General features: G+C 32.7%; 1 protein-coding gene across 1 annotated transcript; it reads left to right on the plus strand.

Moving 5' to 3' along the window:
* The first annotated feature begins 1,063 nt into the window (after window positions 1–1,063).
* On the plus strand, window positions 1,064–8,208 carry DPD1 (Polynucleotidyl transferase, ribonuclease H-like superfamily protein). Its single transcript, XM_028250642.2, has 4 exons — window positions 1,064–1,368; window positions 5,577–6,239; window positions 7,611–7,816; window positions 7,898–8,208. Exons 2-4 carry the CDS (start codon window positions 5,650–5,652, stop codon window positions 8,116–8,118), a joined length of 1,017 nt encoding a protein of 338 aa, XP_028106443.1. The 5' UTR covers window positions 1,064–1,368; window positions 5,577–5,649; the 3' UTR covers window positions 8,119–8,208.
* Window positions 8,209–14,784: the final 6,576 nt, after the last annotated feature.

The following is a 14,784-nucleotide window of genomic DNA, read 5'->3' on the forward strand; positions in this document are numbered from 1 at the left end:
TTGTGAAACTAATTATAAGGTACTCCAGCTAGAGATTCACTCCCGAAAGTATTGACCCCCAGCTTGCTTGGTTAGATTTTTAAAAAAATAATTTTTAGAAAATTTTATTTTTTATTTTTCGTGTTTTTTTGTTTTTACTGAATTTTTTTAATATTTTAAGTAATTTTTTTTTACTTTTTAGACATAGCTGACATAAATATACTTAAAAAGTAAAAAAAAAAAATTGTGAAAAAAACTTTTAAAAATTCACTAAATATCAAAAATATTTAAAAAATACAAAAATTCAATACATTTTTTGTATTTTATATATTTTTTAATTTTTAAAATAGTTTTTCATAATTTTTTTACTTTTTAGATACATCTAAGTAAGGTACATCTAAAAAAGTAAAAAAATATATTTAAAATTTTAAAAATATTCACTAGAAACAAAAAAACACAAAAATCAAAAAATTTAATTTTTAAAAAAATTAATCCAAAAAAATTAAAACCAAACAAATTGACTTTTAAAAATTCAAAAACTTTATTTATTTACTTATTTATCTATCGATTCAAATGTAATTTATTTATACACGTGTCGCTTATTTATCCACCTCACCAACCTAACCACTTTCAATTACCACCTTTTTGACTAGTCACTGACTTTTTCAGGCAACTTTTACCTTGTAGACTAAGGAATTATTTAAATAAATATATTTATTTGACTCACGTCAATTTTTTTTATTTTTTACATATTTTTTCATAAAAAATTAAAAAATACATCAAATAAACAAGTCCCAAACAACCCTTAAACCTAGATCCAAATTTATAATTATATAATTTAATATGACGGTGTTTGGGAAGAGTTTTTTTTTTGTTTTTTTGTTAGTTTTTTACTAAAAGATAAAATAGGTTAAAAAATTAAAAAAAATAAATTCAAACAAAATATCACATCAAATCCATAATTATTTCATTTTTTTTCTCAGAAAAATAATATCTAACTACAAAAAAATTTCAACTATCTTTTCAAACACAAAAAAATTTCCTCCAAAAATAATCAAAAACTAAAAAAACCTAATAAAATAACATGTTGCCAAACACCCACATAATTTGGTTAAAAAATGAAAATTTGAAAAACAAGAGGCAGAAGAGTGGTGGGCGAGAGAGAAGGGTCGGGGCCGTCGATCCGCAGTATTCGGAGCTTCATTTCTTCTCACTCTTTCCTTTTTGCAGTTGCTTCACGAACCCCCCCATCTCCTCTCTCCCTCCGGATTCCTTTCTCGCTCCATATAACTTCCTCTCTCTCTCTCGTGAGACCTTGTATATATGTATTCATAGTCGCTGAAGAGTTTCGAGAAATGCGGTTGTGCTTTTCGTTCGAATCGCTACGAGGTATGTCTCTGTCCTCCTCTTCTACAAATTGGTTTATTTTGAGTTCGATTTTGATTTTGAGGCTTTGGTGGCCAAGTCTGGGTTTGAATTTCTTAGTGGGTTTTATTTACAAATGTTGTTCGTTAGTGCTTGACTGGGTTCGAAATCATTTGGGATTAAAGTTGGTTTTGCATTGAGTTAGTACATTCATTACCTCTGATTTGTTTTTTTTTTTTTTTGGGTTTGAATTTCTTAGCGGGTTTGATTTAGGATTAAAGTCCACACCTTGATTGTTGCTTCTGCACTCGACTAATCATTCCTTTTTTTGGGGTTTGATTGAGAAAATTTTTTCTTTAAAGGTGTGCTCTTTTTGTATTTAATGTTCTTTGAATCATCAGGGTTTGATTGAGAAAATATTTTCTTTAAGATAGTTGTTGTTCTTCGAGTACAGATGCAAATTCCTTTGCCTTGTGTTTGGTTGGGGATTTGTGAAGGGATTTGGAAATGAAAAAAGAAAAATGTGTGAAACTAGTTGAAATATATGCATATTTTATTTACATTTTACCTACTTTTTTTCCTTTCCAATTTTTTTTTTCAAATCCTCCACCCAAACACAGCCTTATGGTTGTTGAGCACTTGAATTATATCTCAACAGGCTTTCTTTAGACTTATATCCAATCTTACTTGATCACCTGTTTATTCTTGTTCCGTCGAATTTATTTATTTTTTGATGTTCCATTTTGGTAAAGCCACATTGCTCCTCATTGGATTATAAAAATGTGAACTTGTGATTTGGGTGATGGATTTTGTAGTTTGGATTCTTAGCCTTGAAGGATTCCCACATTCTCATTTGATATGGGAATGTATCTAAGGGTTATGATAGGAACAACTCTTGTGTAAAGTATTGCTTGATGCATATGAGGTGGCTTTTGAACATAGGAAATTTTCAGTATGACATCTGTTTGATATCGCCATATCTTGATTCCAGTGTTTTCTGGAGCCCAGGTGGGGTGGGTTTATAGGATGAAATTTAGGAGGCATTTGTATGCATATGATCATTGTATCATAATTTCTCTGCCTATAATAGGTTCACTCTAATTGCTACACTCAGTGTGATTGTTCAGTTTGTTGATTAATGTGAGAAAAGTACAGGGAGAATAACAAATTTTGCAAATGATTGAGTTAATGCAATAAGATTATCTTGACATAATTGACAGGGAAGAAGTTTAAATTTCAATTGATGTTGGTTTACATGAAAGATTTACTGGTTCGGACTGTAAGATGTAGAAGCTAGCTATTCTTTTTTGTAGTTGGTCAGAATTTAAATCATAGTGAATGTTATAGGAAGTTTTTAAATGCTGGAGTAGTATGGTTCTGGAGTGCTTACTAAATTTGAAAGGCTCCAAGACTACAGAAGGGTGGTCCAATGCACAAGGGTCCTGCTAAAGTTGGGTATTGGGAGGTTAAGATGTTTGCACCTTTACTCACATTTCTATAGATGTTGTTTTTGTGACTACATAAATTATTCTTCTGGACATGATTGTGGGATTTAAATGTAAATGTGTACTGAATTAAGCATGGCAATCAAGGTTGTTAAAATCGGGATCCTACGTTGGATCGTTGGAGGTGTTTATCGGATCAGATCGTAGAATCGGATCGAGGATCGTAAGATCCTACCGAAAAAGACAAATTACATAATAATTTAATTTAAATAAATATTTCTTATAAAGTATACACAAAATAAGCCTATATTTTATTTAAAAAAATGAAGATATTGTGAAAAATATAATACTCCATGTAAAATGTACATATAATATTATACAATAGAAAATTCGATGGTAAAAGTTTTGTATTTCATCAAAAAAGAATGTGAAGAAGAAGAAGAAGAATTCTATAACAAAATACTTCACAATCTACAATAATGCATAAAAAGTGAAGAAAAAATATTTAATAAAGTTGGATATGAAAATAGATTAAGAACTCAAAAGAGTAGCTTAACCGAATGATAAGATTTGTCGTTAGCATCCCTGGTGGAGCAGATTCAAGTCACAAAAATAATCTCTCCAAAAATTGGGATAAAGTTGCAATCATCTTACCCTCCTTAGACTCCGCTAAAGCTAAGTTTGTTTTTCCGACTATTTAATTTTCTTAAATTACCGCAATATTTGAATGTTTGTTTCTTAGTTTGTTTTTCTTAGTCTATTTGATTCAATACGACTTAATTTTTATTATTTATTTTGACCACATAAATTGGTATTTAGACAACAAACATAACATTTACAATAAAATATGTCATACAATACAAAATAAGGCTTGTAAATTGGATCGGATAGGATCGGATTCGGATCGGGATTCCACGATCCTATAAGATCCCACTACCAGGATCGAAAGATCCTACCTATAAGGAGTTTTTTACACGATCCGGATCGATTGTGCTCAAATAGATCGTAAGATCGTAGGATCGTAAGATCTGGATCGGAATTCTGATAACCATGATGGCAATGAGAGAACAAACAAGCTCTTTATATGGGCATATTTGGGTTTGAGAGTTCAGAATTTTATCCTTTATTGTGGTTTGCATGTGATATGTAAGGGTCTTTATTTCCTAAAAACTAACAATGAAGTCTAAAAATTTCCAATGCAGCAAATTATATATACTTAATTTTAAAATTTTAAAATTTACCGATAAGATTAAAAGTGAAAATCACATTTTACGAAGAGTATTCAATGTTCAACGATAAGTCGAACCTTTCTAACTTAAAATTCACACACATTTTAAATGATTTTCAGTTTAAGTGGTTATTATTCATGTGTCAAATTTAATAGTAGAAGATTTATTACTTGAAATATTTTTGACTTGAGCATTTAGTGGGATTATCAGACTTCTCCGTAATCCTCACAAAATGTGTTGGATTTGGGGATGTTTGGCTTTAGAATAGTTTTGTAACTCTTTTCAATGATGCTACATTTGTGGTGGTCACCTGGTGTTTTTAAGGAAACCTTTGTTTCTTTTAGGGGGTGGGTGAAGGAGAGTGTCTCTTCCATACCGTGTTTCAGTCCTGCCGAATATTTTTTTCTATTTACCTGAGATGAGTGAAGGAAACGCAATTTGTTTGTATCGCTATAGTAGTCATTTTGGGTGCATAGAGAAGTTTTAAAATGAATACCTATGTTAGAAGCTGTGGTCGGAGATTAGTTGGAGTGTTGTCTTGCATAACATGCATATGGGGAAGGTAGATGTTTGTGTTGTAGGACCACAATTTCACTGCACTTTCTCTGCATTTCAAATCGCCTTGCAAGATTTTAGAAGGATGTGAATTCAAACCATTGGTCCAATTCCCAAATTAAACCTTATTTTTGTTCAGAGGAGTTTATTTTTGAGTTATACTCATGTTGCTTAAGAATTAAGAGTGAAATGGATTCTGTGATTTTAAATTTTTTAACTTGTAGATCATAGTAGCTAGAATGTGGCATATGGTTGTATGTCTATAGATGATCTACTCATTGGTGCCAACAATGCTCTTATTATGTGCATGTATGAATAGTGTTACAGCCTGAATAACAGGTCCTAGAGTTCAGGATCTAGTATTTCAAGTTGCTTCTTAGTCAAGTTCTCCCTTATCAGGCATAGGTTGTGTTTGTTGTCTGGTAAAGTAGATTTTCGGATGGTAGCACTTCCAAACTTTTTCAAGATGATGGGAAGTAGCTTTATTTCTTATATTCAATCTCTTTCTGAGAAATAAACTGCACATTTTACTTGTGTTCTTATCCAGCTGTAAAGTGTCACAAGTACAACTATCTGCAGCCTTGTGCGAACAACATGGAACAGTCACTTTTCTTCATTCATCTTAAGAAACAAAGCCAATGTTCTGCTGTGGGAGTGCATATGTAGTTCTCAAATGTATTGCCTTTGGATTATGAAATTGCAATAGTTTTATAAATTCTGAGGAAAGATTTGATACTTCCAACCACATGAGAGAATGGGCTGTGAATTCATAAAAGTCTGATGTGGATTTAACAATTTCCTACACTACAAATCAAAAAATTTGAGGCAAAAGGTTTACGGTGTCTCAACTGTATTTGATTATCGCTTGTTTATATGTCATGCCTAACTTTTATCATGGTACACTGGAGCTTGATTCAATTTGGTAGTGTCTTATCATAGATTTATCATGGCAGATACTTCAAACTATTGTGTTTAAACAGTTTTGCCATAACATCATATGCAGGTCAAAGCAATTGCTTATGTGATGCGTGATTCTTTACTGGTTGAAATCTGACCCTGCAGCAGTTATTGAATTCATGAGAACTGTTGCCATGAACTTTCCAATCTTGCAAGTGCCCAGATTCAGAATCCATGCCTTAGCTAGTTCTTGTTTTGAAAGTTTCCACAGTTTAAGCAGGACTGGTGGAAACAATTCCAGTTTTAGGATTTTGGGGTGCAGTACCCATGGGCTTGAAGGAGGACACAGTAGTAGGAGATGGAGTAGAAGACCCATAACTACAAAAACAGAAGGAAGAAACAAAAAGACACTGACCAGCAAAACAAGCAACCTCAGACAAGAAATATCAGATGGATCAATTGCGACTAGCAATAAATTAAATATTAATAAATCAGAAATGAGTGAATTCCAAAGAACTCAGTGCTGTGATATCAAACAGAATATTGGTGAATCCAGAGATTTGTTTGGCCTTGTAACTGTCATTGTGTTTGATATTGAGACCACTGGGTTTAGCAGAGTGAATGATGGGATCATTGAGATTGCACTGCAGGATCTTCAAGGTGGTGAAAACAGCACTTTCCAGACACTAGTAAATCCTGAACGCTATGTGCCAAATACAAGTGTCCATGGCATTTCAACCCAGATGGTCAGCAAACCTGGGGTTCCTAGGTAATTTTTTTCTGCAACTGCCAATTTTTTTTAATTTTTTTTGGGTTCTTCTTGTTAAGTAATTAGTTCATAAACTAGATGGTTAGTTTTCTCGAATTTTTGGCATGAACTGCTACTTGAATTGATTGCATGAGATTTTCTTTTTTTGGTCTTGTCAGAATTACATGTTCTTTGTTAATGGAGAACACTAAAGGTGCATACTTGCCAAATAAAAAATTCATGTTTTTAGTAACTTGAGTAGCACATATAAAACTTGTGGCGGCAGATTCTAGATGTCAAAAAAAAAAAAAAAAAAAAAAAAAAAAAAAAAAAACTTAAAACTTAAAGAGGGTTTTAGTGGTTGTTAGGGCTCATGTGTGTATCAAGTATATCAACCATTAGCATATTGAACTCTGAAAGCTGTGTTTGCAAAGGCATGATGCTTGGTTTGATGTGAACAAGTTTGAATGTCAATGTGTACATAAATTGTGCATCAAGCAAATCCTAAGATATGGATTTTGTACTTGCCTATAACTGAAAACTTTTCATGGCCTTCCATGCATACCCATGCATCACTTATGTTTGTACATTTATATATAAACTAAATATAAGTATCATTGGCCAATGGCCTATATGTAAATAAATCAATTTTAGCATTTAGGTTTTGGAGGGATGCTGTGTCGGATACCCCATGTTTGTTTTTATGTTTAGCTTTTTGTGCCTGTTAGCCAATTTACCGGAACAGTAGTAGCAGGATTTTCATTGTGAGAACAATGCGTACAAATCCATTGCAGCTGAAACGTATTGGGAGGTTGAAACCTGCAACTGACTTCAAAACCAATTAAAGGTTTGAGGACTCATTTTAATAAGACACATAAGAGATGGCTTGAATGATAGAGAAAAGGCTATCCTATTTATCCAAAAAAAAAAAAAAAAAAAAGGAAAAGAAAAGGCTATCCTATGTTGGAAACTTTTGGGAATAATTAGGATCTAGACTGTACAGTTTTGTGTAGGCAATGCTGTCTTCTTAGTGCAAGGAAGTAAAGTTCACTTAGATATACCTAGGAATTTTATTTGATTTTTTGTTTTTCACTCAAATGTTACTAGGAACCTGATTGAAAGAACTCTTTTGGATGATGACAAAAAAGGATTTGGAACGTTGCACAGTATTATCATTTTGATGTGTCGAAATGCTCAAGATAATTATTTGTTGTCGCTGACTAAGCAATTCAGTGAGATTTGAAAACAATAAAACAGCATTAGTTTTGAAGTGCTTGTATATTTGATGTGATCAAGGAGAGGTGAGGACTATATAGAACCTAATTGATCAGTCAATAAATATTAAGCTCTTGAACAGTTAATATATTCTTACTTCAATGATCTCTTATGTAGGATGAAGGACCTCATTCCAATCTTGATGCAGTTTGTCAAAAGCCGCCAAAAACCCAATGGACCTGTATTGTGGATTGGACACAATGCTCGTTCTTTTGATGTACCCTTCTTGATTAATGAATTTACTCGCTGCTCCTTTGAAATTCCTCCAGATTGGCTTTTTATGGACACAATTCCTCTGGCACGTCAAGTCATAAAGTCAAGAGGTCTCTCTCTCTCTCTCTCTCTCTCTCTCTCTGTCATGCCAATGCTTTAGTGTACTGACGTGGCTTTGATTTGGTGAACAGGATTGAAGCTTCCTCAGAAAGTGTCACTAGAAGCCCTTCGGGAGTATTATCAAATTCCATTAATTGGATCCGCCCACAGAGCCATGTCAGATGTATACACATTATCGATGATTGTTCAAAGGTTGTCTTTTGACCTGAAATTGCCGGTTGCTGGTTTTATTGAGAAATCATTCAGTGCATCAGATTTAAGTAATGTTAAGAAGAAGAACAATTCAGGATAGTTTCAAAACATGTTTTTGCTTCTGTAATGTTTATTTGTTGCATTATTCAACTCATTCTTATCAATGAAATTCTGCCTATTATTGGAGCAATTGTCAATATTTTGCTGGATACGGAGGACTGTCTTTTAATTCAATATATTCAGCCATGTCTAGTGAGGAGTGGCTTTGTAGTCTACTGTATTCTTCTTCCCACTATGCTTACATTTGGCTCTTTGTCGTCAGTTCATTAAATATTTTACTAAAATTGATGCAGTTTTAGGTTTTTGTTGTGAAGAGAAGGCCAGTGCGTGTAAAGGGGTAACTTGATTGACGTTGGAGGAGGGAGTAACAAATATCTAAATGTGCAAATAAGGCAGAGAAGATAAGAGTTTATTGTCATTTTTAGTATTTCTCGTGCCCTCCGGACTAGGGCTGCAAACGAGCCAAACCGAGCCGTGTTTGTTTTAGTTTATTTGTGTTTGTTTATTAAGATTTTAACGAATTCGAACTCAATAAAAATTTAACGAACTAAGTTCGAGTTGAGTTGGCTTAGGTTTGACTCGAGCTTAAGTCTATTCACGAGCTTTAACAAGTCAAAAAATTTATAAATTTATACTTGGGTATGAGATAAGAATTATATAATTATATATATACAATATATATAAACATTTTATAAAAAAAAAAGGTCAATATTTTATCAAAATAATAATATCTACTACCACTATTATATAAATGTACTATCTATAATTAACTATTATTTACATTTATATTTTTAAAATATATAAATAACATATTTATCTTATTTTTATACATATTTTTATATTATTTAACATATAAATAATAAATATTAAATGAGTCAATTAACGAGTTAAACTTACAAGCCGATCTTTAGAATATCTGAGCTTGTTTATTAAAAATTTAACAAGCTCGAACTCGAACGCAAAAAAAAAATTAATGAACTGAGTTTGAATGAACTCTTACCGAGGCAAGTCCGAGCCTGTTCATGAACAACTTCGTTTATTTGCAGCCCTACTCTAGACTACTTCTCTTAAGATTTCTCATTTTGTGTGGACTGACCATGTGTCAAATAAAAACTTAAAATCATATAATTCTAAACTCTCCAGTAAGATTTTGCTGCTACTAAACATATCTTAACTCCACCCATACTAGCAGTGATTCTAACCTTTAGGCCATGTTTGTTTGGGCGGATTGGATTAGCATTCCCATGACTAATAGTCCTAGGACTACGAATCCGTTGGATTATGTATCCTATCTTAACTAATAGTCAAGTTTAAAATAATTAGTCCATACTTCAATTGTTTAACCAAACATCGGATTAATAATTTTATTGGACTATTAGTCCAATCCCAAACTCATGTCCACCCAAACAAACATGGCTTAGTGGATTATTGATGGGCTTATGCTCCATGTATCTAGCGGCAAGGACTCAAGGAGGTGGCTGGAGCTTCATCATGCGAAAGCCATGCTACTATGCAACCATCTAATAAATTAATGTGAGCTTTTGGTGTATCCCTTTTAATTTTTTGCAATTGTGTTTTGTACTCGAGTAATCTTATGATATTTAAAGATGAAGTGGTTAGCCTGATAGATGAGGTACTCTCTTTTAAAAAACTTATCTTAATGCACCTCTCCACAAAGTAACAGTCGCTCCCAAAGCTTCCAAAAACCAACTTCCGAAAGAGCCTTCAAGGGGGGATCATGCCAAAAACTATTCACACTCCGTCATCAATGTCGGGAAGAAATGCGTTCACCTTGAAACATTCGGCATCAACACCAAAACTTGGCTATAGTCAAGGAACTTGAAATATTCAATACATAATACCAAAAATTAATGTATATGATATGAGCTAACTAGAAATAGATATATTATTCATACTCCTTTTGTTTCAAATTGTTTTTCCAACACGAAAAATAATTACTTAAAAATATATATTTTTGTACCAAAATTTTTTGAATTTATTTTCACTAATTAAAAAATCTGATCTATCTATCTATATATTATATAAGAAAAATGGGATTTTTAGTGAGGAGTTTTGTGAGAGTTTCAATATCTCATACTAATTTTCTTGATTTTCTTAATTTTAAACAATTAAAAAAATCTCTATTTACTAGCTTTTATTTGATAACCTCACGTCGGGAGGAGAAGGGAAAAAAATGAATTGTTTTACTCATATAAAGTGAATCTTATACTTTCATCCCATTTAATATTATCCTATTTATTTGATAATCCCACATCGGGAAAAGAAGAAAAAAGATGAGTTATTTTACTCATATGAAGTTAATCTTATACTCTCATCCTATTTAATATTATAGTGTTGTTCATGTTTCAATTCAATTTAATTTAAATTTTAAAAATTTTAATTAATTAATTTTGACCTAGCCGATTAGGCTAAATCATTTTTTATTTGATTGATTCGTTAGTTTACCTGCGATTTTAGCGGTTTTATTAAAATATATTTATTAAATTTGTTTTATTTGAAATAAACTAAAGATTAATCTGATTAAAGATTGAAATACTGAGATTGCTTGATTAGAAATAATTTTCCATCCAAATAATTATTAAATTTTATTTTATAATCCCACATTGAAAAAAGAAGAAAAAGTGAGTTGTTTCACTTATATAAAATGAATCTTAATAGTGTAGTATTGTGTATACTTCAATTTAAAAAAGTTTAAATTTTAAAATTAAAATAACATTTAAAAGTTTTAATTAATTAATTTTTGTATAAGTTGGTTGGTCATTTGACCTAATCGATTAGGTTGAACCATTTTGGATTTAACCGATTAGCCGGTTTAATCGCAATTTCTTATACTGATTTTATTAATTTTAAATAATTAAAAAAATTCCATTGACTAACTTTCATTTAATCATATAAAAATAAAACTCTAATTAGTTTATGATTTATTTTATAATCCCACATCGGGAGAAGAAGAAAAAGCAAAATTTGTTTCACTATCTATCTATCTATATATTATATAAAGAAAATGAAATTTTTAGAAAGAAACCTTAGGAGCTCCAAACCTTCATTCTAAAATTATTGAATTTTCTTAATTTTAAATAATTAAGAAAATTCTCATTTTCTTAATCAAAACAACTTACAAATGTTTAATTGAAATTACTGCAAGGAGTTGCTTCAAAATACATAACAGGTTTGAATAGCAGAGCTAGGTGTTGGTTCTCACTCACACTTTTCTAACTCCGTTTTTTCTTATCCTATCTACAAATGATTTTAACCTTACAATTTGTAGAAACAAAATTAACAATGCAGCATGTGACTTAGGGCGATCAGGAAAGCAGCTGGCAGCAATAAGAGTATAAGATTCACTTTATGTAAGTGAAACAATTCACTTTTTATTTCTTTTCCCGATGTAGGATTGTAAAATAGAAGGTAAATGGAAGCTAGACAATGAGAATTTTCTTAATTGTAAAATATAAGGAAACAGAAGCAGGGGATGAGGATTACTGAGGACTACAGATGACAAATATGCACTCAAAATATTCAAATAGTTAAAATACAATTTTAATATAAACAACTTACAAATGTTTAATTGAAATTACTGCAAGGAGTTGCTTCAAAATACATAACAGGTTTGAATAGCAAAGCTAGGTGTTGGTTCTCACTCACAGTTTTCTAACTCCATTTTTTCTTATCCTATCTACAAATGATTTTAACCTTACAATTTATAGAAACAAAATTAACAATGCAGCATGTGACTTGGGGTGATCAGGAGAGCAACTAGCAGCACATAAGCAAAAGCAGGCTGTCGGATGCTTTCGGTTAATTGACTGAAAGTTGATGTAGCTTTTAGCAGATTGATTGACTGATGAACAGTAAAAGTGAATAGTGACTTTTTACTATTCATTACTTTCGGTGGAAACATGTTAATAGGGGAATCAATATAAATACAAATTGACAGCTTTTCTCAAAAGAGTATTGATTGAAACTAATTTGTATCTATATGGAATCCAATGCAGGGCTGACTAGACGTATGGGTCCTAAGCATCTTGAAACTCGGGTCCATATGGGTTTTGAGTAGTTGAACCAGTGGTTGAACCTTCAGAAGAATGTGAACTGTCTGAACCTTCTCCTGAATTGTTGTTATCTAAATTATCCGAATCTGACTGGGCATTAGCTTGGTCAACAAGCAGACGGGCCATCTTGAGAAGCTTATCTCTGGATGACTTAGTTTTAACCTTGGACTTTGCTTTAGCAGATGTGGGCTTTACTTTATCTTTTGCTTTGGGTTGAGCAGAGCTGGGCTTAGCAGATGTAGATTGAATCTTTGATTTGGATGACTAGGGCTTGGAAGAACTTGAAGTTGGGCTTCCAAGATTAATAGTAGGAAGTTGGCTTCCTTGGGTAATTGAAGCAGTTGGGCTCTGCTGAGCCTTAACCATGGCAGGTGTAGGAGCATGAATGTTAATGGGAAACTCAGTTTGCACAAGTTCAACAATGCGGGGAACTTTGTAGTTATCCCACCATTTAACCGAATGTATCCTTTGAATCACATCATCAGAAATGCCATAGTGCCATTTAAATATCCAAGAGATCTTATATTTGGTTATAAAAATAAGCAATTTAGGGAATTTCTTCTGTTGTGGAGTGAATGAGAAAACAGTTGAAAAATAGTTAGCCTGTTCCAGCACAATAGCTGGGAAGATATCTGAAATGGCGCCATAATGAGTCCACCATTGCAGAAACCAAGTAGGAAATTCAGATTTAAACTTTTGATCAAACTGAATGAACCAGGAATGACTAAAGGTTTTAGTCTGATACAGAAATATTTTGAATCAGGCATCAATATAGTCATAATAACTATACTGAAGAGAGTTATTAGGCAATTCTCGAAGCTGATAAGGAGAACCCCATTTAGCCAAAGAAACAATGTTATGAATATAAAGGGAATGGTAAACAACTTTACTAGTGTAAATTCGATCATAAATAAGTTTAATCACAATGAATTGATGATTCAACAAAATGTTTTTATAGAAGGTGACTGTTTTCTCTGGATGCATGGGAACAAAATGCCATCCAGGAGGAAAAAAAGATTTAACTAGGTCATTAACAAACTGACTCTTTGGGTGACTAGGTTCTTTGAAGAATAGGTTAATAGTGGTTGATTTAACATAATCAAAACAGGTAGTTTTAATCGGATTGGGAGGGTAAGGAGTAGCTGCTTGGCTAGATGAAGCAAAGGGATCAGAGGCCAAAGCAGATGTGTAGCTTGGTTTAGGAATGTTACCAAGAACTTGGTAACGGTTAATCATTTCAATAGGATGGTATTGGGTTACTAGCTCCAAAGGAGGAGGGACAATGTGTAGACCAGATAGGACCAGGGCTTTGGAAGGAGGCCTGGGACGAGACATCTGTTTAATAAAAACAAAGGTTAGCAACAAAGATTAACAACCACTTAGGAGATCTAAGTAGGTTTGATGATAATCCAAACAATTGAAATAATCAGCAAGTAAATGGCGACGAGCTTAGATCTGGTGGTAGTTAATATACTGAGCACGTTTAGTAGTAGGTTTGGCTAATTTTAGTCGGGAAATACGATAAGCAGTTTGGTGTATCAAAGTATTGTAATAGGTAATTTGGGTTTTATGGTAAGAGATAAAAGGAGTGGCCATTCCTATCCCCCCTATAAAAATTCGCGGGTAAGAAAATCAGGAATAGAATTTTGGCAACCAGGTATATAGTCAATATCAAAATCAAAAATACTTAATATAGATTGCTAATAGGCAAAAATTTGCTTACTAACAAGATTTTAAACATCTTTTTCTAAAACATATTTAGCAGATTTGCAAAGTAAAAACTTTTGATTTAAAATATCATCTTGAAATTTACTAATACATAAAACAGTAGATAAAATTTCTTTTTTGATAGTGCTATAGTTTAGTTGTGCTTTATTCCAGACACCACACCAGAATGATAACGAACAAGTTGTTCAGATGATTGAGGAGTGACTTTCTGAAGAAGAATGCCACCATAACTAATATCAGAAGCATCAGTTTGAATAATTTTGAAGGAATTTTCAGTAGGAATACCAAGGCAAGTGTCACGACCCAAACCTGCCCCTATAGGTTTAGCATCGTAACCGGCCAGTAATCCTTGGATTACTGAAGGCCTCCGAACAGATTAACAAAATTAAGGGGCTAGCAGAAGCAAATACATAAATATAGTTGTCCAATGAGTTGTGCTGACTTATATGAAACAGAATATTTAAAACTTTATATACATAACCGGTAGTCAACCATACATTATAACCACACACATTACAGTATTTTAAGTACAGCCAACGACATCAAATCAAGTGTTAAATAAATAGAAACCACAGAACTTAAACACAGGACGCTTCGGGAACCTCCACGTGAGGCACAATGGTTGGCTGACAACAGAACACAAATCTAGACAAAAGCCTTCAGGCTCGGGCTCCAGAATGCTTACCTATACATATATATACACACAATGAGCTAAAGCCCAATGAATAACATTAAGGTAAAGGGTTTAGTGAACGAAATCCGAATATATCATAAGCGGAAAATAGCCGATTAGAGTAATTGGTTCCGGATACCGATTAAACACATATCACCACAATGAAGTGGCTAACGAGATCTCGTAATTATTTGTATGTCATGGACCCGCATTTTTATGCCGTCCTCCATGA

The sequence above is a fragment of the Camellia sinensis genome, chromosome 2 (assembly GCF_055761805.1).
Source record: "Camellia sinensis isolate YWXY chromosome 2, ASM5576180v1, whole genome shotgun sequence".
NCBI lineage: Eukaryota > Viridiplantae > Streptophyta > Magnoliopsida > Ericales > Theaceae > Camellia > Camellia sinensis.

Excerpts from the sequence above, each read along its gene's own strand:
- DPD1 (XM_028250642.2), top strand. The coding sequence starts at position 5,650 with ATGAGAACTGTTGCCATGAACTTTCCAATCTTGCAAGTGCCCAGATTC. Across the intron at positions 6,240-7,610 it reads AGCAAACCTGGGGTTCCTAG|GATGAAGGACCTCATTCCAA; the intron begins GTAATTTTTTTC and ends TCTCTTATGTAG. Across the intron at positions 7,817-7,897 it reads TCAAGTCATAAAGTCAAGAG|GATTGAAGCTTCCTCAGAAA; the intron begins GTCTCTCTCTCT and ends TTTGGTGAACAG.